At 39.2% G+C, this 26,273-nt stretch overlaps 1 protein-coding gene across 1 annotated transcript in view; it reads right to left on the bottom strand.

Moving 5' to 3' along the window:
* Positions 1-26,273, bottom strand: part of LOC113091600 (microtubule-actin cross-linking factor 1-like) — a 156,899-nt gene that overhangs the window by 51,236 nt on the left and 79,390 nt on the right. Inside the window, 31 exon segments of the mRNA XM_026257176.1 lie at positions 816-982; positions 1,092-1,409; positions 1,515-1,714; positions 2,418-2,541; positions 2,704-2,880; positions 2,967-3,158; positions 3,241-3,582; positions 3,871-4,041; positions 4,127-4,360; positions 4,491-4,640; positions 15,524-15,659; positions 16,378-16,469; positions 16,606-16,725; positions 16,871-16,969; positions 17,088-17,195; positions 17,330-17,413; positions 17,498-17,657; positions 17,748-17,941; positions 19,508-19,646; positions 19,760-19,938; positions 20,049-20,215; positions 20,302-20,485; positions 20,577-20,703; positions 21,393-21,547; positions 22,338-22,349; positions 23,024-23,176; positions 24,472-24,597; positions 24,687-24,782; positions 24,867-24,971; positions 25,200-25,361; positions 25,718-25,795. Of these exon segments, the coding sequence (XP_026112961.1) occupies positions 816-982; positions 1,092-1,409; positions 1,515-1,714; positions 2,418-2,541; positions 2,704-2,880; positions 2,967-3,158; positions 3,241-3,582; positions 3,871-4,041; positions 4,127-4,360; positions 4,491-4,640; positions 15,524-15,659; positions 16,378-16,469; positions 16,606-16,725; positions 16,871-16,969; positions 17,088-17,195; positions 17,330-17,413; positions 17,498-17,657; positions 17,748-17,941; positions 19,508-19,646; positions 19,760-19,938; positions 20,049-20,215; positions 20,302-20,485; positions 20,577-20,703; positions 21,393-21,547; positions 22,338-22,349; positions 23,024-23,176; positions 24,472-24,597; positions 24,687-24,782; positions 24,867-24,971; positions 25,200-25,361; positions 25,718-25,795 (4,751 nt within the window).

Below are 26,273 nucleotides of genomic sequence, written 5' to 3' on the forward strand. Positions count from 1 at the left end.
TGTCCCAACATGTTACACTTTACATTCAGTTTATATTACAATAATCCCACTTCCCACTCACAAGTATTCCTAGAGATATGTGGAGTGGATTTAGACTTGAACACATGACTGACATGTTTTATGTCTCTGAGGGCATTTGAAATGCTTGGAGTCCAAGTCTGGCATCTTAAGAAGGGATGTGGCCAAATGGTTTACATTCTGGCCCAGTCCATACTGTCTTTATTAGAATGGTCTTATTTTTGTCATGTCAAATGTCAAAGCAATTAGAGCTGGCAGGGCATCATATTTCAAGATGAAACTATGACACAGAGAACTGCTTAGAACAGACTAACTATTCTACTCATGACTGTGACGGGCATTACGGGGGACAACATTACAATATCCTGAAAATTTCATTACAGCATTAATTGTTTTTTTCCAGTCTGGAGAGAGAGGTTAAATGAGGAAGACAGGGTTATTATTGCCAGCGTAAACTATTTAAAACAGTTTGTCAACTGAAAATAAAAAGAAAGAGGCTGAAATAAAATCAAATAAATATTTTAGAAAAACATTTGGACTAAATAAAAATTTGAAATACTGCTTCGGCAACTAATTGAAACAAATGTAAAATAAGTACAAGCATTAAATTCACTAAACAAAAAATTAAAACAAAACCCTTGATTTAATTATTAATATTTAAAACAATGACAAAAGCTCAAAATAAAATAAAATGAAACCTAAAATTATGAAAATAAAAGCTAATTCAAAATATGAATAAAAATGATAATCATGCAGGAAATCAATATTAAAATAACGCTAGTGGAATATCCACTCACCTCTCATTGACACTGGATTCCAAGTGTGCAAAGCCGTCAGAAACCTCTTTGGTTGTGTCCAGAAGGCTTTGTACATTGGCAAGGATCCCAGACTGGCTTAGGTCTGAACCAAGCTCGACAAATGACTCTAATTGATTTGACTCTTGGGCAATTTCTGATCTCACCTCCTTAAAAAATAGAGAGATAAATTGACATCTTTGGACATCTGCCAATAAACGTAATCTTTCAGAAAGTGTGTATATATGTGGCCACGTGTGAAAAACCTAATTCACTAACCTCTATGGTCTGTCTGTAGTCATCCACACTGCAGTCAGGTTGGCCTAATGGGCTAAGAGCCCTTTCTCGATTCTGCACAAAGCTGCGGAGATCTGCACTCTGGCGCTCAAAGCTCTCCAATTTAGGCAAAAGTCCTCGCAGCTCAGTCTCTCTTTCAGCCTGTTTGGCCTGGGCTGCTGTGTAGCGCTGACTCAGGTCCTGTAGTGCCCCCTGAAGGCCAGACGCTGTCGATGCATCTGCAGACTTCAGAAGCTTGGACACAGAGTCCAGAGTCGCATCCACGCTGCCCTGCCTTGAAAGCAGCTCCTGACGCAATTTCTGAGGGGGAAGTGCCATGTTTGTAAAAAATCATAATTCCTGGTTAAGTAAAGTTCTTAATTAGGTCTGTTACTTATGATTAGGATGGCAAATTGAACAAAATACCTGATTTTGTGTCAGGGCATCCTGAACTGCTTGAGCGGTGGCCTGGACTGTGCCAGGTGATAAAGGTAGTTCATCTAACCAAGTCAGCAGTGCTTTAAGCCCCTCCTGAACGCTGACTGATTGAGCAACAGCAGTTTGAAGCTGTTCGGCTCTCATTGACACTGAATTAGACAGGATTTCAAAGCGCTTCTCCAGAGTATCTGAAATGACCATGAGGAAGTTTGAGAAAAAAAGAATATTTGGGGGAAATAACTGTAAATTATACTGTCACTAAAACTAAAATACTTGACATCACAGTGTCTTTATCTACCAGTCAATAAAAAATAATCCAATGAGTTGTGAAACACATCACTGGCTGAGCCAATATTGCTGTGATGAATTGATTAGATGCTCATTTGGATACCTGTGGTCGCTAAGAGTTTATTTATTTGATTTTTTTAAAGAATTTAAAACTTTTGTTCTGCAAGGATACATTGAATTTATCAAAGTGACAGTAAAAACTTTCATAATGTAATAAAATATTTATTTTTCAAATAAATGCTGTTCTTTATATTCATCAAGAAATCCAAAGAATAAAGAAATGTAAATTAAGCAGCAAAACTTTTTGAACATCAAATCAGCATATTAGAATGATTTCTGAAGGATCATGTGACACTGAAGACTGGAGCAATGATGCTGAAAATTCAACTTTTAAAATCACAAAGATAACATACATTTAAAAATATCTTCAAATAGAAAAGATATTCTGAATTGCAGTGAAATTATTTCAACATATTACCATTTTTTACAGTATTTTTTGATAATAATAAAAAAAAGGCTTTACAAGGCAGTGTCCATACTTTCCTGGTAGAATGGAAACACTCTTTTAAGTAATTTATTTCCTGATACTGAGAATGAAATTACCTGTAAGATTGTTAATATCTGCATTTTTGAGAGTTGGGGACTCTTGAGTGCTGACCAGCTCTTTTCCTGCCCTCTTGACCTTCTCAAGCTGTACTGAACGCTCTGCCAACTCATCCTGCAACAGCTGAGAGAAGAAAGCAGAAGGGAGAAAAAGCTGAATAATTCTGATGTATGGAAACACATTACATTTAGCTTAGGAGATCATTTCCATTAGTTTATCCACATAGTAAAATTGTTTGTGAGCGTTCCTCAAATATTTAACCCAGAAAAGCATTAATAACCCAACCTGTACAGTACTGAGCGTATGCTGCAATGTCTGAGTGTCCGTTGTTTCACCGCTGGGTTTAAATACACTCTGATTTTGCTCCTGAGTGCTCAGCCAGGACACTAGAGAAGCAGCCTCATCTTGGTAGTGCTGGTATCGCTCCAGGAGCCCTGAGAGACGGGTGCCAAGCTCCGAGGACTGAAAGAAGGAACACAAAATTCAGTATCTTTTCAGCTCATAATATGTCATTGTTGACAAAGAATACGAGGCTGTTTTGTACCCACCTTGCTGTGTAACGAACCGTAGCGCTGTGTGGCATCTTGGAGCTTGCCACTCACTAGATGTCTGGTTTCCTCCAGAGCTGGATCCACACTGCCCACCTTCTCCAAGACCCCCTGGATAGAATCCAGAACCTTCTGGCCAGAGATCGTCACAAAGCGCAGATCTGCTTTGTGGCAGATGACATCTTCTGCAAGCTGTAAAATACAGAGAAACACAATCTTAAAGTATTTTACTTTCTACATAATAAAGTTATAATGTTAGGCCATATTTTGGTACCTTTTTGTGCTCCTCAATCCTATCTTTTAGGCCCTTTGCATCAGTTTCCCCTTCACCTAGTGAATGCAGCTCTTGTTGACTCTGATCCAGCCATGTGCCTAGGCTCCCATGCTCCTGCACAAACTTGGCAAACTCCTCTCTGAGGGCTTCTGCCCGCCTGAGCCGGTCCTGACAGCTCTGAAGGCGCTCCTGATGCTGACTCTGTAGTTGTTCGAGTTTTGCCCGTAAGCGCTGTTTCTCCTCTGCTGGCACACTGGAGTCGGGTTGTTCCAGGAGAGAGTGGACAGACTGGGCCACCTGCTGAAGGTGAGCTTGTTGAGTTTTTAACTGCTGCAGCTCAGTCTGGTGGTTACAAAGAGTTGAAAAACGTCAAAAGGCAGAACTGCTGACAGACATGATTGACTGCTATTATAACATTACAATAACATATTAGAACTAAAAACTGAACAACTGAATGAACTTGCTTTAGGGCTGCCCAGAAAAAACAATTGAACTTTAAAAAAACAAACTTTGGAACTTCAGAACTGACAAAGGCTCATAATCAGGGGGACAGGGCCCACAAGGGGTTTAACCAAACCCTTCCAAGGGCTTCCAAAATGTAAATATATGACATCAATTTAAGAATCTGACCTGAAGCATGTCACTGTGAGAACTTAGAGCATCCTCCGGGGGTACGGATGATGGGGTGTCAGGGACAGTGATGCCAAGTGACCTCCTCTTTGAGTCATCTAGTGATGAGAGTTCTCGGAGAAGTGTGTCGATTTTTTCCTGTGTCTCCTGCATCTGCTCCTCTGCTTTAGCCTTGGGAAGAATGAAAATATTATAATGATTAAGAAAAAAATATGAAATGCTAACCAATGCAACGGAAAAAATGTGAACTGCTTACTCTTTGTGTGTTCTGTTGCAGTGTTGTGACAATGGCAGTGTCTACTTTCGCTAGTGAAGAGCGGACTGAGTTTGTAAGTGAGCAGTGTTGCTCTTTCAATTGTGAAAGAGTCCCCTGTAGTTCGAGCCTCTCTTCAGGACTCAAACTGTCACCGTGCTCAGATAGGAACTCCTCCACTGAGTGGATAGTCTTAGTCAACAAGTCACTTTTGGTCTGAAGGTCCTTCTCCACCTCCTATAGTTATGGGGTACAAACAATAACAATAAACCAAACATAATTAAATCATACAAAAAATAATAATAATGTCTTATGCAAGACATTGTGTAATACAGCTGCAAGAAGTAAATATCAGATGTTATCACACCTTAAGCTCTCTTTGCTTCTCCTGTAACTTGTTCACATCATCTGACTCAGTTCCAACTCTCTGATTGGCCAAGAGGCTGGCAACACTAGCCAACCCCATTGTGAGATTCTCCAGTTTTTGACTGCATTCTGCCTTCTGCTGCTGCACAACCTATATCCACGGTAAAAAGGAGGTAAAAAAAAAAAGTAATAAAAATCTGCATTTGATCAATTGTAATCAGAATTATCTTAAACCTCCAAGTGTTCATCATACTACTGTTTTTACCCCAAACTCTCATACTTGTCAAATTTCTTAAAAAATTTTTTTTTTTTACACAGGTTGAGCATGATGTGTCCACATTCATCACACAAAGCACCAGCATAAATAAATAACACAACAGGACAGTGAAGCAGAAAAATAAACAAAAGACCTTAAGACAAATACTAAAACATCTCAGATATATCCTTTTTTTCTACAAAAGATAAGTTAAAAACAAGCAAGCTATACAGTGAGGCTACATGTAAATCTTTAGTGTTTTCCAAATGTGTCTTCTGTGGCAATCTGTAAAGAGCAAGGCAGACAGGTTAATATACAGTACATGTTAATGTTCATTCACACGCAGTTAGCACACTCAAGTTTGTAATGCAAGTGGCTACAGAACAAAGCTCAACAATAAAGATTTTTACTGAAATAAGGTAATGTTATGTAGCTGGATAATATACACAAGGTTTTGTCAAAACTGTGACTTGTGATAGTGTTGAAAGCATAAGTTAATAATTGTACACTATGGGAGTACAGCATTATATACATTCAACATTTGACACTGACTGACAAATAAAAATATATTGCTAAAAATTTTTTTTTTTTTTTTCAATGTAATTTTTTAAAGTCATTGTTGAGTTCTGCAGAAGCATTACTTAAACAACAGCATTATTACAGCGCTGTAAAATTAACTGTACAAGTAGATCATACTGATAGTTACATGCATTTGAAATTATTTTGCACATGCATGTTTTAAAATGCAGCATTTGTGCTAACAAGTATTCATGCATGCATCAGTAGTGTGGTTATCTTGTTATCACAAATGTTCTGTTCTTAATGTATTAGAAGTTTTTCTTTATCCCAGTTAAATTGTTGTAAAACTGTTAAAAGTAAAACTGAATATTCTTGTTTTTAATTTGGAAGCGCAAGCATTTATACATCTCTTGCAAACCTCTCTAGCCCTTGTAGTTTGTCTCTCTTTTTCCATTTTCTCTTCTTTTTCTTTCTGTTCTTTCCTCATTTGTTCGTTCTCTCTCGCCTGCTGGGCTGATAGGGCCTCTGCCCTGGCATGATTGAGGCCAACAGCCTGGTGAAAGACCCTCTGTAGCTGCTCCAGTTGTCCAAGGAGATGCCTGCTCTGATCAGGCAACAGGTCCTGAGCATGCTCAGAGATAAACACCTGAATACTAAACGCCACATTGCTGACTTCATTAGATCGGGCAGCAAGAGAGTGCTGTAACATCTGTAGGAAAAAAGATGGCATCATTGTATCTACAAATGTAAATATATGTAAATGCTATATAGGATATCATCACTGTTGATGTTTTACTTTGCACAACTGTTGCTTTCGAGTGATCTCGGCCACCGTCTGTCCATGTACCCCTGTTTCTTCCTGCATTTGTGTCTCAGTCTCCTTAAGCCAGATCAGAAGTTTATCAACATGCTCTTGTAAAGATTTAAGCTGACTTCTTACAGCTTCCTGTAAAAATAAAAAAATAATGCAAAGAGATTTAAAAGAAACTTTTCTGTCATGAAAATATACTCTCAAACTAAACATTGTAGGAATTTTTATTACGTTTTGTGCATCACGTTGTGCTCGTAACCCATGCAAAGTATTCTGGGCGAGGTCCCTGGCTGCACTGTAAGCCCGAGCTAAGCTTTGCCCATCTTTTTCCAGGGCCGTAAGCAGCTGAGGTGGAACATCCTGAGGGTTAGACTCCAGCAGCTGTGTAGCTGCTTCAGTCTCCTTGTGCACTTCTGGTTCCAGGTCACTAATTTCCAGAAAAAGCAACTGAAAAGAGAATTAAATTAAAATACAGCACTTGTAAGCTTAAATCATCCGCAACACATCAAACATTTGCTGTAATGGAAATCTTTTACCTCTATCTGTTTGATTATTCCATCGATTGCGGCAATACCTCTACCAACGGACTGTTGCTGCTGCTGCTTTAGGCAGACCTCAATGTGTCTCACCATAGAAAGCAAGGCCACAATCTGTTGGTCATGTTCTAAGCACTCTTGGCGAGCCAGTGCGGACTGAAAAGGAAAGGAACATTAAAAAGAATCAATTTGCAGTAAACAATTTACCAAAAAATCTCCAGAAATACTGCTTACCTTGCTAGCTTTTGTGGTGTATTTTCTTATTTGTTCAATATTCATTTGAACTTCTCCAGGCTGCGGTTCCACTAAATCCTCTGCATATTCTTCCACCTCTTTTTGCTGTTTGGTATCAGACTCTGGGATCACCTCCATATGGGGTAGACCAGAAACTTTACATCGTTGAATAGGAGGTTCATCTGTGCCTTCATAATCACTGAAAGGGGGCTCCTCGATTCTTTCTTGATGAACTTCACTGCTTAACTTTTTCACTGCTGTTTTGGTATTTTGTAAAGAAGTACACACCTCACTTGATAGAAGTGCTTTGGAGTCCTTCACTGCTGGGATGTCAAAGACACATTTGAGGGGTATTGATTTAGCCATTTCATGGCTGTCAGTCAATGCAGTGCTTGATGACACGGTCAATTCACTCATAGGGTCGAACAACATTTCTTCTGTATATAATGGCTCAATGCTTTGTTCTTCTGCTGTTCTTTCTCTGGTTTCCCCTTCTAGATTCTGTATTAGAACCAGTTCTTTCTGGTTTAGGTCCACAATGTCATCAGAGGTTTTCATAGATGGAATATTCTGGTACATATGATCTCCACTTAATCCAGTGTTTGTATGTTTGTCTTGCTGACCTTCTTCCTGTTTTTGCAGCTGTTCTATAGCTGAGGAGCTTGGGTCACTATTAGACCAAGGTAGAAGATTCTCTGCAATGTTTGACACTGACCTTTCATTTATTTCTTGCCCCATCTGGTGAAGGTTACCGTCCTCCTCCTTACTTTGAGGAGGCTTACAGCTTGTCTTCTCTACAATAGTTTCCTCTTGGGTGGTAATGCGGTTTTCTCCATTACTAGCTACTTGACGTATCGCTTCTAATTCTTCAGCAGCTTGTTTTTCACTTACTCCGCGCTCAAACACCTTCCTAAGAATGCTTTCCTTCGCTTTCATCAAAAGTATTTCCTTTTGTGCCATTGCCTGATTTGCTTTCTCATGTTGCTTCATACTTTCGTTCTCATCTGACTGACTGCTTTGAGGTTCGACCACATGGATCACAGTCTTTTGTGCTTTTTCAGTCTCATCATCTCTTTTCTCTACTCCTTCTGCTTCAACCATAGACACTTGCTTAAGTTTTTTACTTTTACTTTTCTTCTTTCTCTTCTTTTCTGATATATCAGTGGCAAGGTCTTTAGTGACCTCAATAGCCTCCTGACCCTGGTCATTTTTTGCCATGTAAGTTGTGACACTGTACTGTGTTAGACTCTTCTCTTTCTGTAATTCATTGCTTTCGTGATCAGACTCACGTTTGGAGGTTTTAGTTTCATTAGGAGTTCTGTCCACACCTATTTCCAAATATTTGCCTTGCACAGTCTCATCACTCCCTGTCACAGATGTAAGGATACCACTTGCATGTGATGTCTCTGACAGCTGTACTTCAATCACATTTTCTTTGTCGTCTTTCATAATAGGCTTTTGACTAATGGTAAAGCCACCTTGTCCATCATCTTCTGCTATTTCTATAGGTGAAATTTTGGCTAAGGTGTCTGAAACTTGTGTCTTAACATCACTTTCCATTTTAGCTTTCTTAACACTTTTCCCTCTGGCTTTCATTTTTCCTGATGCCTGAACTGGCCTTGTGGGTGTAGAAGCATAAGGATCAAATCCAGTCTGTTGGCTGTCCTTGATTTTCCCTGGTTTGGACACAGACTGATCTGCTTCTAACTTGAAACTATGCCCTTCTATTTGCTCTACAGATAGGGTTTGTTCCTTGTTTTGCAAGCCATCATCAGTGTCTGATAAACTGACTTTAAAGATTGCAAGTTCACTTCCTGTCTGCCTTTGGATCTCTCTCTCTCTCTTTGTTTGCTCTGTAGATGGAACTTGTTCCTTGCTGTTATCACTGCTTTCTAATAATATGGTAGTAGAAACTTCCACCTTTTGCGATTTGATGTCAGTAATCTCTTCAGGTTGCTCAGGGCTTTGGATAGGGGTCAGTCCCTCTGATATCCTCTCAGGAAATAAAGAACTAGATGGTCCTTTCGTTGAGGAACCTAGTATTTTGGAACTTTTCCTCTCAACTTCATCAACAAGGCCCATGCTGTGTTGAAGTTCTGCAGCCATTTCTGTAGAAATAAGTCCATATTCAACTGCCTCAGGAATGCTGGAGACCCTCTGTCCACTGGTTGGACTGAGCAACCCCCCTTTCAAGAGTTGATTTGTAGCAATACATCTCGCCATGTCTTTATCAACTAAGCCTTTACTTAAAGCCTCTGGTAGAAGCAAACGCTCTCCACTATAAATGTTAATGATACCCCCAGCATCTGCTTGACTCTGCAATACTCTCACTGCTGGTATGGGATCTACTTGGCCTGCCTTAATTGCCTGTGGTAAGGTCATCATTTCATTAGTTTGTTTATGTGGAACACCCCTGAAAGGTCTCACTTCAAGGAATCTCTGTCCTGTCTCAATGTCAATTTTACCCTGGTTTAACAGCTCAGAGTAGGACACAACACAAGCTTTATGAGGGTCCAACAATCCGCTCTTCACACTGGGTGAGGCCATTGCTTTATTTGCCGTTTCATCATCTAGAAGCCCTTTAGAAACAGCCTCACTCAGAGTAATCCTGCTTTTTGATGCACTGTCATAAATAGAACCTGTAGAGGCCTGAAGAAATGAAGTGTCTTGATCCAATCTACATGGCTCTTGGCCTTTGAAAGCCTTCTCCAGTTCCATCAACTTTGGAGCGACTGTGTGATCTATGAGACCCAGGTTTAGTGCATCCACGACAGTAAGGCGAACACCAGAGCCGTGATGCACAATGCCACCTTCTGCAACCTGCTGGCATAGAATTGTCTGAGCCTCACCATGTCCAATTAAACCAGTTTGAAGGGCTTGTTCCAGTGGGACAGGTTTTTGGGTTTTTGGGTCCACCACTCCTTTCATCTGTAACTGTAGTGCCAACTTGTTTTGCATTGCATTTTGATCTGAACATTTTCTTCTGCATGACTTTTCCAGTGAAAGAGGCTTTTCTTTTGTACCTTCTTCAATCAACCCAAGGTTGGCTGCAAGGGTAACTGGTACGTTCTTGTCTCTTTGTAGGTCAACTATTCCCCCTGACACAACCTGGGCTTCAAGAAGTCGAGCAGAGGTATCAGAGTCCAACAGGCCTGCCCCAGCAGCTTCATTTACTGAGCAGAGCCGACCATGCTCCACATCAATCACACCGGCTAATATCTTTTCTGAATGAAGAACACGGGCTATCAAGTCCTCATCCAACATGCCTTTTTGTATCACATCCTCAACACTAAGTGACTTACAGGCTTTAATATCCAGAAAACCGCCAAAGAGTCCAGCTTTTTCCATAAGCTTAATAACAGTGTGCCCTGGAAGCAAACCCTGTGCCAGAGCTTCATCCAAGAGAACTTTGTGGCCACCTACTGTTACAAGACCCCCTTGTTGCAGATCCATTGCCATACTCCCAATCTTCAAATCATCATCATCACTTAGTTCTACTGACAAAGTCTTCCTTTCTGAAGGGAATAATTTCTTATCTTTACCAGGCTGATAAAAAATTATTTTATTTTTCCTTGTGTTCAACCATTTTCTTTAGTTCCTCTGGCTGTTTTTCAGCCAGGGCTTCATCTGGTTTGACATTCAGCTGATCATACTCTCTTACGTTTACAGTATCTTGTAGAGAAGTATGTGCACTGCTTTCACTCATGTCAAACATTTTTTGTTCCATTATCCCTAGAAATACCCCACTACTATCTGTTTGTTCCAGGTCAACTGTTTGCTTATTTTTAGATTCATTTAATGTTGAATCTATAATTTGATTCGGAGAGGGCGCCCCATTATCTGACACAGTCTTCAGTAGGGTTGAGCTTGTGTGAAAAGGCACTGTTAAATTTATGTCTATCCATGTCGAGGGTGCAAGATGCTCCTCTGTCCTTTCTATAGTCTCACCCAGATCAGTCTTCATGTTGGCAGTTTTATTTACATTAATCTTGGGCTCTTCATATTGTCCTGATGATAGAAAATTATTTTGCCAGTACTCTTGTTGTGAAGGCTCTATAAAGGCTTTTACTGTGGCTGTCAAGAGTGGAAACACTTCCTCTGCTCTTTCTCTGGTCTCACCCATTTTTGTGTTCTTCCTGTCAATCTCACCCATACCAGTGTCCTTCCAGGCAATTTTACCTTTTAGAATCATGGGTTCTTCGTATTCTTCTGATGACAGAGCTCCCTCTTGCCAAACAATTTCATGTGTAGGCTCAAAATTTTTTATTTCTGAGCTTGTTAAAGCTGCAACATCCACCTCTGGTCTTTCTAGTGTCTCACTGTTGTTAGTCTTCTTGCTAAAAGTTTCATCTTTTTTAATACTGGGTTCTTTATATTGTCCTGATGAAAAAACTTTCTGTTGTACATTTTCTTTATTTAAAGGGTCTATAAAAGCTCTGTCTGTGCCTGTCAAGGAGGCACAATCTTTCTCAGCTTTTTCTATCATCTCACCCATACCAGTGTTCCTCCAGGCAATTTCACCTTTTATAATAATGGGTCCTTCACATTCTCCTGATGGCAGAACTTTGTCTTGGCAAACAACTTCATGTGTAGGCTCTATAAAGGTTATTTCTGAGTCAGTTAGACCTGCAACATCTTGTGTCTCACCTATGTTAGTCATCTTGCTGGCAATTTCATATTTTTCACTCTTGGATTCTTTATATTGTCCTGATGATAGAACTTCCTTTTGTAAGTTCTCTTTATGTAAAGGCGCTATAAAAGCTTTGGCTGTGCCTGCCAAGGGTGCCAAATCTTTGTCTACACTTTCTATTGTCTCACTTACATCAGAGTTTGTCCAGGCAATTTTACCCTTTAAAACACTGGGTTTTTCATGTCCTCCTGGTGACAGAACTTTCTCTTGCCAGTCCTCTTTATGTGAAGGCACTATAAAGGGTCTGTCTTTACTTGCCAAGTTTGGAAGATCTTTCTCTGCTAGTTCAACAGACTCACCCGCATCAGTATTGCTTTCAATTTCATCTTTTTTCATCTTCGGTTCTTCACATTCTCTTGATAATAGAACATTCTCATGCCAAACCTCCGCATGTGAAGGCTCTATAACAGTTCTGTCTGTGTCTGTCAAACATGCAAGATCTTCCACTGCTCCTTCTATTGTCTTACTCATGTCAGTGTTCTTCCAGTCTTCTTGAATCTCTTCATTTGAAAGCTCTACAAAGGTTAAGTTTGTTTCTGTCAGTGATGCAAGATCTTGTTCTTTTCTTTCTACTGTCTCTCTTATATCAGTGATCTTGCAGGTATTTTTACCTTTTATCTTGGGTTGTTCATACTCTTCGGATGTCAGAACTTTCTCTTGTAAATCTACTTTATGCAAAGGCTCTTTAAAGTTTTGTTGGTGACCATCAAGGGTGCAAGATCTTCCCCTGCCATTTCTATAGTCTCTTCCAAATAAGAGTCCTTGCAGGCAATTTCATATTGTATAATTTTGGGTTCTTCATGTTCTTCCTCTTCAATCACACTAATGGCTTCACTGTCCAGTGTAACTCTAATGTTATCAGAGATTTTGTCTAGGACTGGTCTGACAAGGTTTTTGGTTTTAACATTTTCACATATGAGTTCTACCAGTTCTGGTTCTAGTAGCACTAGGCGTTCTCCTGAGTGAGCATCAATGTAGCTGTGTGTCATCACTTGAGTGAGAAGCCGGTACTGAACCTGTTCTTCTGACCTACCTTCCTCTGTGATGGAAAAGTCATAATTGACATCTGCATGTGAGGCAGGGGGTGATGAAGAATTGGCAGATCTAGAACTCAGTCGCTTCATATATGAGGAACTTGACTGAGTCACACCGGGAAGGACATCTGGAACCTGGATCTGTTTTAGGATCTCCACTGCCTGTGGCTTAAGTATCTTATGGGCTTGATTTAGAGGAACCACCTGTCCCCTCTCAGGCAGATATACTGCACCAACAGAATCACGTTTTCTCAGGGCTTTTGCAGCAAGCTCTCTATTGACAACACCCTCTTTAAGTGCCTCACTTACAGGAAACAACTCCCCTGATTCTGGTAACATTATTGCCATGAAAGACTGGAGAGATTCCAGTACACGTAAGGCTATGTGAGGAGAGAGAAGGTCTCTTTTTATGGCCTCATCCAACTCTAGACGCTCCCCACTGACTGGATCTATTATTCCTCCTGCTTGTAGCTGTCGTGTCATGAGGGAGCAGGCCAAGTCCTGATCAATTATGCCATGCCGAACAGCCTCATTAACAGTCAATCTGTGTCCCGAGCGGGGGTCTGTGATACCTCCAGAAAACAACTGAGCCTCCAGAAGTCGAACTGTGACATGTCGGTCAATAAGCCCCTCTTGAACAGCACAGAATATTCCCACCTTCCTGCCAGAGCATAAGCAGACAGTTCCTCCCGGCTTCTGTTTAACTGGAAAGAAGCGCAGACCCGTCACTTGATTGACAACACAACGCTGTTGAAAGTCAACCAGACTTAGTTTTTCTGCTGTATTTGGATCAATAAGATCTCGCCGGTGAAGACAGGATTGAAGCTTTTGACAAAGTTCAGGGGATAACAATCCCTTCTCCCTTGCATTATCCAGGCTAACCATTTCTCCATTGGAACCAAACTTTAGGCTACCAGTGCTTATTTGCAGCTCAAGTATACGTAGTCCCACCAGCTCCTTTACGACACCTTCTCTCATAGCAGTGGTGACTGGTAATTCCTGACCCTCTGCCAATTTTACTGTTTTGACAAGACAAAGGGCAGTCTCTAACTCTTCCAGTGATTGGTAAGTACGTTTATCAATCAAACCACTGGAAAGACCCTCATTTAATGACAGTTTATCAGGGGAGTCATACTGGAATAGACCACCCATGACGACCTGTGCCTCCAACAGTACATGACAGGTGTCTTGATCTATGAGACCACGCTGTGCTGCCTGGAAAACTGGAAAGGTTTCCATGGTGCCGAGGTCAATAACTCCAGCGATTACTTCCTGGCCCTATGAAAAGATAGAAATCATACATTTTAAAAATGGTTCTTATTGGATTTTGGAGTGTATTTGTATTCACAGTTTCAATGGGAGGGAAAGAGAAAAACCCGTCACCATAGTTGAAGTAACTTAAATCAGCATAAGAGCAATCATATTGATACTAATATTCATGCATTTATTCATGGTATAAAGAAAAATGTAAAAAAATATCAAGTATCATGTTCTTTAAAAACATTACTTTTTGTACATGCAAAAAAAAAACATTTGGCAGCACAACACTGCAGTGTGCAAAAAAAATATGCAAAAATGCACGAACTGAACATTTAAAATACACTAAGAGGCCTAAGAGAAAAGAGAAAACAAGAACATATTGCTAGGTCAGAAAGAAAGCAACAGTAAGAAAGAAAGCAAGCACTACTTACCGTGTGAGGTGGTCCTTAGACGCACACACACTGATTGTTCGGCGGTTTGAGGTGTGATAGGGTGAGAAGCCGGATGTTAGCGATCTGCATGCCACACTCCAGCTGCCTGATATGCAACCCGGCACTGACTATCTAAATTTTAAACACTTTTACCTAATTTCATACACTGAGTTCTTTTTAAATATTTGTTTTGAGACTTACCTATGAATGTGTGAAAGTCTTGGTTGGTATATACATATTATGTTCATTACTAATCAACTGAGGATAGTCCTGCATTCTGAATAAGTTATTTTGTCTCACTCCTAATTCTGAGATGTCGTCTTACTTTTTCTCCCGGCAGCTGTTAGTGATTTTGAAGCAAAATGCTGATTAAATCTCACAAAGAATTACAGTATTAAAGACATGGACTGAAAACAGACAATATCACACATACAGACACACAAACAAACATAGCTGTGATCTGGACACATCATGCTCAAAGAGTGAGGTGGAGGTTTGCATAGCTGCTTTCTGCACTCAGTCTATACCAATCCATAGGAATAAAATGTTGACGTCTGCTTTCTGCTTCTGTTTATATCTTTAGCTTCTATCCATTCAAACACAAACATACCATTCTTCCCACAGTAATCACTACATGATGACTGATATATGTATGGGTGCACAGTTCTAATTGTGGCTGCATGTGGCAACAAAACAACATGAATGTAATGACATTTATGCCTTTACATTTACATGTTTATATGTGCCTTATTTAAATGAAATGAAAAAGAAAAGGCTAATCTACAATGTGCATGTGGCTTCAATGGTCACTAAAGTGGCTAAAGAAGCAGTTTCTGATGCCAAATAATAACACTATTCTATTCTAATGAACAATGAGTTGCGTTTAAGCAGATGTGCTTGATTAATAATGACAAATGAGGGATGGTCTAGAAAATAGGAATGATTTAGATTTCACACCATGCTATTAATCTTTTATAACTGTTAAATAAGACAATATCTGTGAGATGTATGAATGTGATGATGAATGTTAAACCACACGTGACAGGCAACATAAAAAAACAAACAAAAATAATTCACTCGCTCTGGCTCTCGCATACACACTGCTGTAGCATATCTCTAGCACAATGACAAAACTTGACCACAACAAAGACCACTATTTAAAGCAATATATTTCAGGAGCATTTCAACACAAGCTTTTTGCTGTAGAAGCTCGCTTTGGCAAAGTTGAACACTGCTGTCATTCTCTTGCCCCTCTAACTCTACCTTGAGCTTCTTCTCTTTTGCGTGCTGCTCCTCTAGTTGTTGTAACTGTGCGGCAGAACTGTCACACAGCTGATTGTAGGTGGCCGTCAGCTCATCCAGCTGGGAGACCACCTGTACGCGCTCTTCAGGAGACAGCCTAAAGAGAAATGCGTTTCGTTAATAACAACGTACATGCATATTTAACATTTACTGGTACTTAGAGGTGAATATGAATATAGTGCAGTTGTTCTCAAACTACAATACACAGCACAACCCCAAGAGGCCAGGGTTACTGTAAATTAAATCTGTTAAAAATCATATTTGAGAATTAAAATAAAGCTGAAATAAAAATAAAAGATAAATAGAAAACAACCAATAAAAAAAGTCAAAACCACACAACAAAATCACGATAATGAACTAAAAATGAAAACATAATAGTATATACATAATAGTAAATGAACAATAATAAAAACAGCACAACAAGTGGTAAGGTACACAACTTTTAATTTAAACACAAAATTTTGTCCAAATCCCACTTGCCTTTGCAAAATTCCAAAGACTTAAAGTAAAAATATTTTCAAACTATTTTTATTAAATATACTGAAAACATATTTCTCATATATAATTTATTTTAAATTTCTTAATTATTTACAATCTAATTTTCAATCTTTTAATCTTATATGCTGCACCTCGCAGGCTATTTCTTCTCGTATCCATTTTTAATCAGAAATAAGACAATTTTTTTTAAGTTGTTGATATCAAATATGACCTGGACTAAATGCTCTGAAATAGACTGATCTTGACTTGGTAGCACTTGGTATAAAAAGCCTGAGAACCAATGTATGTGTGTTGAGGGTCGTATAGTGCAAACTCACTTGCTGGCCCGTTTTGACATCAGGAAAACTTGGGTGCTCCTGATAGCTTCAGCAACTTCTTCTTTTTTAGCTGCTAACTGCTCACTAATAGCCTAGAAGTGAGACAGATACAGTAATTCAAAGCCACTTAACACATACAGTCCACTCACTGTTGATTGATACACCACTGTCTATAGAATACTTTAAAATATTCCGTCAATATTCCAATAGATAACAATCAGAATCTACCTGCTGTGCAGCAAGTGATGGTTCGGCAGATCTGCCAGCGCGCTCCTGTAGGCCCTTGACCCAGCCGAGCAGCTCTGAGACCTGCCCCACTCGCGCCTGCCTCTCCTCTTCCACCTCTTTCTGTACCACAAAACGGAAACATTTTCATTAAACCTACACTGCATGATGAAATCTGATGTTGACTTTATTATGGGAATACTTGTGCAAGTATACAGTAGGTAAACCTCAAAACTGAAACTAGGAGACACAGGAAGCTATAACACACCTCTTCCTCCTCTAGCCGCCGTAGTGCATCACTTATATACTTGACATGTTGTGTTGTCAAGGTGACCAGAGCTGTGTAGCGTGTGCGTAAATCCATAAACTAAGACGTAGTAGAAAAATGTGATTAAAACATCTGAAGTCAACGTGACAACTGATGTAAATGTTATAAATATATAACATAAATTGATGTCATATGAGCCTGGTTTTCCTGCATTTACCTCCTGTGTGATGACATCTGATGAAGAGTGCATCCTCCTCCTTTTCACGGGGGACTTCTGGGTTGATTCAACAAAAGCTCTGAACGTCATGAGCTGGAGTTCATAGTCCTAATGCATAAAATGGAAGACATGGTCTAGTAAGGAGGAATATAATTTGTGAAACAAGTGTTAATGTTTCCAGTTCTCCATGATGGCTAGCAGTAAGCAGTAGCCGTCACTGTTCACTGTGACAGAGTGCGTACCTTAACAGCAGCGCAGTACTGTTTAGAGTACGTCTGGCATTCATCCAGTTTGACCTGGTTCTGTTCTATCTCAGCCACCAAGGCCTGCAGAAGAACAGATACTGAATCAAACACTCATCTGTTTTACAACACTTGGAAGTATTCAGCAATATAAGAGTGGTCTCTCACTGTTTGCTGTGCAAGCTGTTCTGACAAAGCTCTGCTGTCCGTCTGCTCAGGTTGCGTGTTCTCCTGTTTTTTGGTGGTGTCCTCTATCCAGTGGATAAGAGAGCTGTGGCCTTCTCTGTACTGCTGCAGCACCGAACCCAGCATCTCCAGATCTGCTTGCCTGTAGGACATTATGCTTTGTGTTATAATCTGGAGTATTACAGAAAATACTTGTACTCTTTCTATCTCTTTTGACTTAGAAACAACTCACCGTGTCTCCATTTGCCTGCTCACTCCGCTCCACCTCTCTGTAAGCTGTTGTGCTTTCTCCTGGTAGCGGTCCAGTTCAGGACTGCGGTCAGGGTGCAGTTTGATGAGCTGGTTTCTGACCTCTCTAGCCTGCTGGACCTCTAAACTCAGACTCTTGAATATGTGATCCTGCTCCTCCAGCTCTGAATGCCATTTCTGCAACAGGGTAAGGGTGTTTTGAAATGCAACCAAAAAGTCAACAGAAAGTTGCCTTTCCACAGTCTCTTACAAACAAACAGATCAGAAGATACTAACTTCCTAGAGCTACCTGGAGTCCAAAACAATTTTAGAATTATAACATTTTATTTATTTGTTTGCATTAATATATTCCGTTTTATTTAGGGATGCACCGATATATCGGGCACCGATATTTAACGGCCGATTTTTCCACAATTTACAATGGTGGTTTATTAATGAACTGCCTGAAGGCACTGAGCTGTATAATGTCTGTTGCATAATCCTAGCGCCGCTGTCTGCACTTTAATGTTAATCAAATAACAAAAGACAAAAGATTGCACACTATTCTTGACTAAAAAACTTATGTAACTTTCGTAAGTGTAGCGGACCTCATCTGAATGATGACCAAAACTTTTCTCATGTCTTAAGTTTATTGCATCTTTTTTCACCCCCCCCCCCCCAAAAAAAAAATAACCAAAACAGCACGAGAAGTGCACATTAAACTCTCTTTCAGTTGCATTATCATCAACATACAGCGAATTACACAAAACACTTACTACAGTCTAACAGTAAACAAATAACAAAAAAATAAACAAATATATACAGAACTCATGCCTTTTCAAGAGGTGCTTATTAAACCGACAAACTTTAAATCTGATGAACTGCGTGCTTTCATTACCCATATAGCTCTGTAGACCAGAAAACCCATCAAAATAAGTGTCCCTCCTTAGTAAAGATCTTTCATATTTAAACTAACAAAAAATATATTAAAATGTATACAAAAACAAATAAATCATAATAAAGTCTGTTACAATAAAGAAGAATTCATATTTAATTTATACAATGAAAACATCATTTTACATTTTTTACTTCTTACTTCTGTACCTGAAAACTGTTAAACCTACCCTAAAAGCAGAGTTTATATAATATCTTTGTTTTGTTGTATTTATTTAGGCCTGCTGAATGTTAAATGGATCCAATCCATGTTCATTTAAAATTATTTGATGAAGCAGCAGTAAAATTGCTAGTATAATTTAATGCAGGTCTTTTTGAACTTTGCTAATTTAAAACATGCTAAAAATACAATCTATTTTGATGTAAACATTTCAAATAAGAGAGGAAGTGACAAATATCAGTATCGCAATCGGACAATAAGTGTTTGTTAAAATTGGTATCGGTCCCAAAAAATCCAATCGTTGCATCCCTAGTTTTAATAGTCACTTATTTAAACATGGCGAATAAGCAGAAGGTAACTGCTTTAGCACAACCAATCTGAAAGTTCTGTGCAACTGCCACTAGGGGGCGAAATGCAATTTTAGTGAATGTCGAAGATGTTGGGAAAGCAGTTTAACAAAAAGTCTGCATCATGCATCTATTTCTTTTGAGGCAGCAAAATCCTTACCTAAAAAATTTTTTTTTTAATGAAACAAATATTGTCTTATGAGGATATGTCAAATGAACAAATATTACTTTGGCGATTAGTTGATATGGTTGAGAAATTAGTCAAATAACAGCAGTGAATGTGAGAGTGTCTGCGGGTCTCACCTTTAATTGCTCTCTCAAGGCCTGGATTGCAGCAGTATCAGCTGGCACCATATCCTCTTCACTCAGTCGACTCTCATACTTTCTCACCTGACTTTCTGCAACCTCCAGGCTTCTCGTCAACACATCAACCGTCTTCAACCTGGCAGATGCAGAGTCACAGACACTCAAAATATGGTTGTCTATTAAGGCCAAACCAGGGTTGATGACTAAGAGTACATGCATACATGAATTGAAATGACTTTGTGTACTAACTTTTGCAGATAAACAGAGGAGAGGGAGTTGAGTTTCTCTACGTGCTCAACGGCCAGGTTGAGCTCAGAGCGTAGGACAGGCACATTAGAAGAGGAAGGCTTCTCCTCAAAGAAGTTCACACAGCGACGAGACACCTCACCCAAATCTGACTGAAGTCCTTTCAGATCCTGCTGAAGTTTCTGTGAAACCATTAAAGGAATCTTCAGATTACATTTCTTTTTTTAAGACTCCATGAAGTTCAAATGACATGTGCGCAGTAGAGGGCGTAGTTGTGCTGATCACTCCTCACCTCTTGCTCTGCTATGTGAACTGCATTGTCTGCGACGTCTCCTGATATTGTGCTGGGGTGTGGAGTCTGTAGGCCACGCATCAGTCTGCTCTCTGCGTCCTCCAGATGGGACCTGATGCTCTTCAGCTCTGAGAGGTAAGCACGAGAGGCCAACTCATCCTTTTCCACTGAAAAAACAATAATAACTTCTTAGCACCATGTTATGGTTTCATAGCAAGTTATCAATACACACATGAACACAGGACCATCTTACCTGTCTCCAAAGAGACCTGCAGTGTTTGGCAACGTTCACGGCAGCTCTCAGTTTCTCTCTCCAGCTCACAGCGCTCAGTTGGCGTGAAAAGGGAGCTCTCGTGACTGTCCGTAAGGAAGTCGGACAAGTGGGCGTCGAGGTTGTCTAAAGCCTGCTGTCTCTCTTCTGGAGCCTGCAAGCGCATCTAGAGAAAAAGACAAATGATTATGACAAACCTCTGAAAGAGTTCCAATAAGAGAGTATATGGGAAATTGGGGAAACTTTGTGGGACTAACTGTGTCCAGACTCCAGGAGGAAATATTTCGTATGTCTTTCTGCAGGTAGTGCCAGGAGACCACGCTCTTCATGTTGACATGCTGCTGGTGCCACAGAGACATGACATTCTGGTACATCTGCTCCATTCTAGACAAAGAGAACATTAAATCTCACATAGTTTATATAGATGTTTATGTAACAAAAAAAGACAATACACCGTAATACAAATACAATACAAAATGTACGATTTTTTGGTGTTTGTGTTATAGTGCACAATTCATTATTCTTAAAAAAAAAAATCAATTTAGCAAAAAGACAATGTGAGTGGTGTTTTCCCCAGTGCTATTTACATATGATAAAGTTTTAGTAATTACATGTTTTTTTGGCATTTTTTTCTATTTCTATTTAGCTTTATTTTTTTAGTTTAGTTAAGAGTTTTAGTAAATTTCTAAACTTACACTTATTTTATTTCAACATTTTTTAATTTTAAGTTCTAATATTTATATTTTATTTTTAGCTTTATTTAAATTAATGAAAACATTTCTAATGGTTTTAGTTTAGTTTAATAGTACTTGTCTGGCCATTCAGAACTTGCCACTAAAATGCTTGGGTAGATGCTAGCATTGCTTAGTCATTCTTAGGGCATTTGTGTGTGTGTGTGTGTGTGTGTGTGTACTTCATTTCCATAGCATAAACCTATGCATAGTGTGTTATTTCTATACCATACATTGTTTCACTCAAAAATATGCCACATTACAGAAACCATATTCCTGAATGTGTGTGAGATCCTGATTAACAATGTTTATAAGGAACCTGTAAGGATCTGTGTGCTGTACCTGCTGGCAGTGTCGATGGCTTCCTGATTAGGGGGCGGAATGGTGAAACACACAGATGGCACCATGGCCTCATTTCCTGTGGGACTGATGACCTTCCACTTAGTCCGCTGAGAGTTATCCTCCAATACACACTCCTCTCCCTTGCTGATCGTGATCTGAGAAAGAAAGAAAAGAGGAAGACAGAAAAAGAAAAGGAAGGGACAGAAAAAGGGATCGAAAAAACATAACGGGTAAAGGATTTGAAAAATTGAGCAAAAAAGCAGAACTGATGGTTAGTGTTGATAAAAATGTGAAGGGATTCAAAATATAAACCAAAGGATGAGGAATAAAATGTTAATGCTAATGGCCTTCATATGAACTGAATTACATGAAATGTGAATTTTGTGGAATAATGCCTTACTTCACTAACATAATCTTTACAACTCATCTGGCAAAAAAAATTGCTAAGTACTCCTCTTATTCAATTTAATGTGAGAGTGTATTTGCCTTTTCAGCCTAACTTTGCCCAGGCTAACATGAAAGCTATAGGCTTTAATAACCCTCAGGGCAACATAAAATGAAAAGCAAGTAAATAAAACATGTGAGGGCACTTTCTAGTGTCCCACCTCAACTCTCACCATATCCCTTGCACACAGAGAACATTATGTTTCACAATATGTTGCGTATCGGTATGTAATTATCTTACTAACAAAGGGAAACCACGTGCTTGTGACTGATAAATACAGTATCATTAAAATGGCATAGCAAGTCAACATGCAACATGCTCCCACCATGGAAAATAGAAGATTTATTGGGCTGAAAAAAAAAAAAAAAAAAAAAACTAATTCTTAAAATATATGGTGCTATTTCACTGTACAGGATGCCTGAGATAAAGCAGGGGTCTCCTGTGTGCAGGGCCAGGCCAGAGAGCAAAGGTCAGAGGAGTAGAACGGTCGGAAATAGTACCTGAGAGTTGGCCTTGCCCAGCCCCGCAGACACACATAAAGAGGAAGGGAGAAGGAAGGGAACAGAGAGAGAAAGACGGGGTTAAATTGAGGAAAAAAGGAAAAGGAGTAAAATTGGGGGAGGGCAGAGAAAGGGGGGGGTGGGATGGGGTTAAGGAGGGAGAAAGAGATTACTTTTGGGCATTTAGCAGTTCTCGTCTGACCGAGACAATATGATCAGGAAAAGATACAGGGCCAGAGCTGGGAGAGTCAATGAGCGTTTGTATTCTGCATACAGATGAATATTCAATAAATGACAGCATCTCATTTCATCATTGACAGAGTATGTGATGTGTGAATGAAGAGCATCATAGATTCAAATTGGTAGATTAGGTCTATTCATCACTCATAATGTGTCTCACCAAGCTAAATGAGCATAGGACAAATATTTTGGATATATTTTGGTCAATGGCACCTTTACCCCTTTTATAGTTTTTTTATACTATACTTAACTTTTTTTTTTTCAGGTGGGGTAGGAATGGGCTACAAATGCAAAGCTCAGAAAAACTGAATTAGGATCAAGTTAATTTTCCAAATGTGATCTTAGCTCAGTTCTTAAGAGCATACAGATCAATGCAGGGTCGAGATGTGGGAAGGTAAAGCAAAGCAAACAGAATGTGATGGGGAGATATCTGGAGCATGTTATACCTCTATTTGTCGGTAGTCACAGATGGCACGAATGGGTGCGGTGGTGTTCAGGTTACTATCTGCACTGCGTGGACGGAGCTGGACTACAGACTTGGCTCGACCTACAAGACTGGCCACTGTGCTGCGGTATTCAATCAACTGTTCTTTCTCCTCCTGAAAAATAAAATATATAAGTCAATCAAGCAGTTAACAAAAATAAAAACTACAGAGTAATTTGGTGTTAGAGGTTCAAATTAATTTATTCTGTAACCAAAGGTGTCTGAACAATAAACTTAATTCAATACATTTTTTAACTCATTCAGTCTCTGCAAGGTCCCCATAATTTGAATTTCTTCCATTGCTTGTTTTTCCATTCAAATTAACTGAATGTATATGTGCTATCATTATAATAAATATTCATTTTTTTCTCACTAAAATAGATTAGTGACTTTCAAAATGGCTTTTAGGAAATGAAAGACCATCACTGATATTCTTCCCTGGGTTATTATTTTCTTAGCAAGAGTATATGGTTTGACACATCCATGAAAAGCTCATGAGGTTTTCATTAGTTCTGACTTTGGGAAGCAGAGGCCGACAGAAAGAGCTTATACCATTATGTTTGCTGCAAAAAAATTAAGTGATGATAAATTTGACTGCATATCAGCATGGGGATGGAGTTCATCAAAACCACAGAGGATTTTCAGAGCAACGACGAGGGTGAAATAATGACAAACCTTATTTGAGGCATATCAGTTGTTACTTATTAAACTAAATGTGCGGTTTTGTTTTTTCGGTCAAATACGTAAATGAAATCACCCGCAGTGAGAGCTAGAAAAAATGGTTTGTGTCTAACATCAATATTTTAATTAAATAAACTAATGCCTAATTATAAACACAAAAAAGGCTTTTGATTATGCTCAAGTTAATCAATAAATTAAAGAATTTTTTTTTTATCAATAGCTATTTTTTAAATAAAAAAGTAAAAGCAGGCATTTTAACTGGAAATTATAGTAATAGCATTTTTTTTTTTTTTGCAGTTGTGTGTCTAATAGTCAGTATTAGTGGATCACTAGGAACCACCTAATGGCAAGGGTTATATTAACTCATTCATTTTCATTAAAAATTAATAAAAAATCTAATTGAGAAGATAAAATCCATCCCAGATTCTATTTAATTTTCAATGCATTCATGTCCTTACTGATCTCTCCAGACTTGGACTCTCTTCTGTATGGCCAAAGAGGATATGCTCTAGTGCAATTCCTCTCTCATACTGCCATCTGTCATACTGTATGTGAGGACACACATCACCTCCTGTGAACTCATTGTGCTCAAATATTCACAATCCTCAAATGAGTACAATCTCCTATGCTCAACACTATTTCGGTAAATATATTCAATAAATACAAATAAAATACATTTAAATCTAAAGCTTTTTTTTTTTTTTTTTTTTTGTAAGAGGGAAGACCCACCATGGAGTCCTGCAGCAGGTCTTCCAATCTGCCTAGTCTGCTGTTTTTATCACAGGTGTACTGTCTCTTAATGGTGTCTTGTAACTGACGTAGATAGCTTTCACAGTCCCGTGCATCACTCATAAACTGTAAAACAAAAACATGACATTAAAACCCCAAGTTAACAATGTAATTCTGAATGACATTCTATTGAAAACAGACTCTCGACTCATTACCTGGAAGTAGGTAGTGTTGTCCTTGAGATGCTGCTCCACACATATGCAGAGCTCTTTGATCCACTGCCACTGGGTCTGCAGGGCAGCACTGTAGGCCTGTGACCAGAGGACAACAGGTCACGACAGAGTTCCAAATCTGATCTTAAACCATGTTTATTGAGGTCAGTGAGTGAAGCTCACCTCTACTGTTTGTTTGGCTGGGTGGTTCTCTTGACACATGTGGTCAGCTGTCTCCTGGAGAGAGTGCATCACTTCCTGTTTTTCCTCCAGCGCTGACCTCATGTCCTACGAGAGTACGGATAATTTGATATACTGCTCAAGTCCAGAACAATGTAATGAGCAACTGCAACTACATCAGAGTCAGCATAAAAGGAAAAATCACCGATCATGCGTTTTATCGATCTTATTGTGAAAGATTCATCCAGTCCATTCCAAAATCCAATCAACAACAACAATCAATGCATAGAACCAAGTATGACGACTACTGAATCTTTTTTATAGATGTAGTCTTACAGAATATTGCTCTCTTTTGGCAGCCATGTTGGTGTTGCTGTGGCTCCAGTCGAAGGCCAGCTCTTCCTCCTCCCTCTCATTGAGCCAGATCAGCTCCTCAGTGCAGTGGGACACAAAAGCTCGAAGGCTCTCTAGGCAACGCAGTCGCCATGACGAATGTTCCTGTGACAACACAAAACAACATTCATAACATTGGCCATAACGCGGCCAACCGCTCAGTCTGATGCTTTTCCAATGGTAAGCAAGGACCCTTGGCGAATTGGCTTCACAGATCTTTTGAAAAACTATGTTTTCACTGAGAATTGATTTGGTTAAATTAAGGAGATGTGTGTGGGTGTGGATATATTGTCAAGAGCAGGTGTTTTACAGCATTCAGTATTCTGCTTTTGTAAGGACACACTCTGTCACACCATGATGAGATTAGAGAACAGTAATAACCATAATACATTCAGTGTATAATGAACTCAAATACACTCACATATGCCTGCTTATCATAATGCTCAAGCAGAAAAACTCACCAGCAGTTTGCAATACTGGTTCTCCAGCTTGGATAGAGTCTCAGAGTAACTGCTACTTAAATTAGGCGAGACCCTTGACTGGGGGGGGGGGAGAACATGAGGAAATAAATTACTGCTTATGAAAAAAGTGTGCAGTGTTTATTACACTAGCTCTAGCAGTCTATTTACAGCAGTTCAGACTTGACAGTTTGGATGTACACACAGCAAGTTTTAAACTGAAACAGTGCATCTCCAAAGTTTTTTTTTTTTTTTTTTTTTACAAGCAGAGTCAAAACTTTACGATTTTTAATTACATTTGGCACTTGGCCAATTTTGGAGCCTGTATGCAACCATTCATGAGCTTTAATCAGGTCACTTGCACCGGTGCACCTAATATTTTTCACAGTCACACACAATCACAAATATTGTTGCAGTGCAGTCAGAAAATACGATTGGAGCTTGCCATTTTTTCAAGTTCATTCCAGTTTGTATGGAATCTGCACAAGACACTGAATGAACAGAATGGTACATGCTCCCTGACTATGAGACTACATCTCAATTTTTGTAAAAGATAATA

Source organism: Carassius auratus, unplaced genomic scaffold (assembly GCF_003368295.1).
Source record: "Carassius auratus strain Wakin unplaced genomic scaffold, ASM336829v1 scaf_tig00214237, whole genome shotgun sequence".
NCBI classification, from domain to species: Eukaryota; Metazoa; Chordata; class Actinopteri; order Cypriniformes; family Cyprinidae; genus Carassius; species Carassius auratus.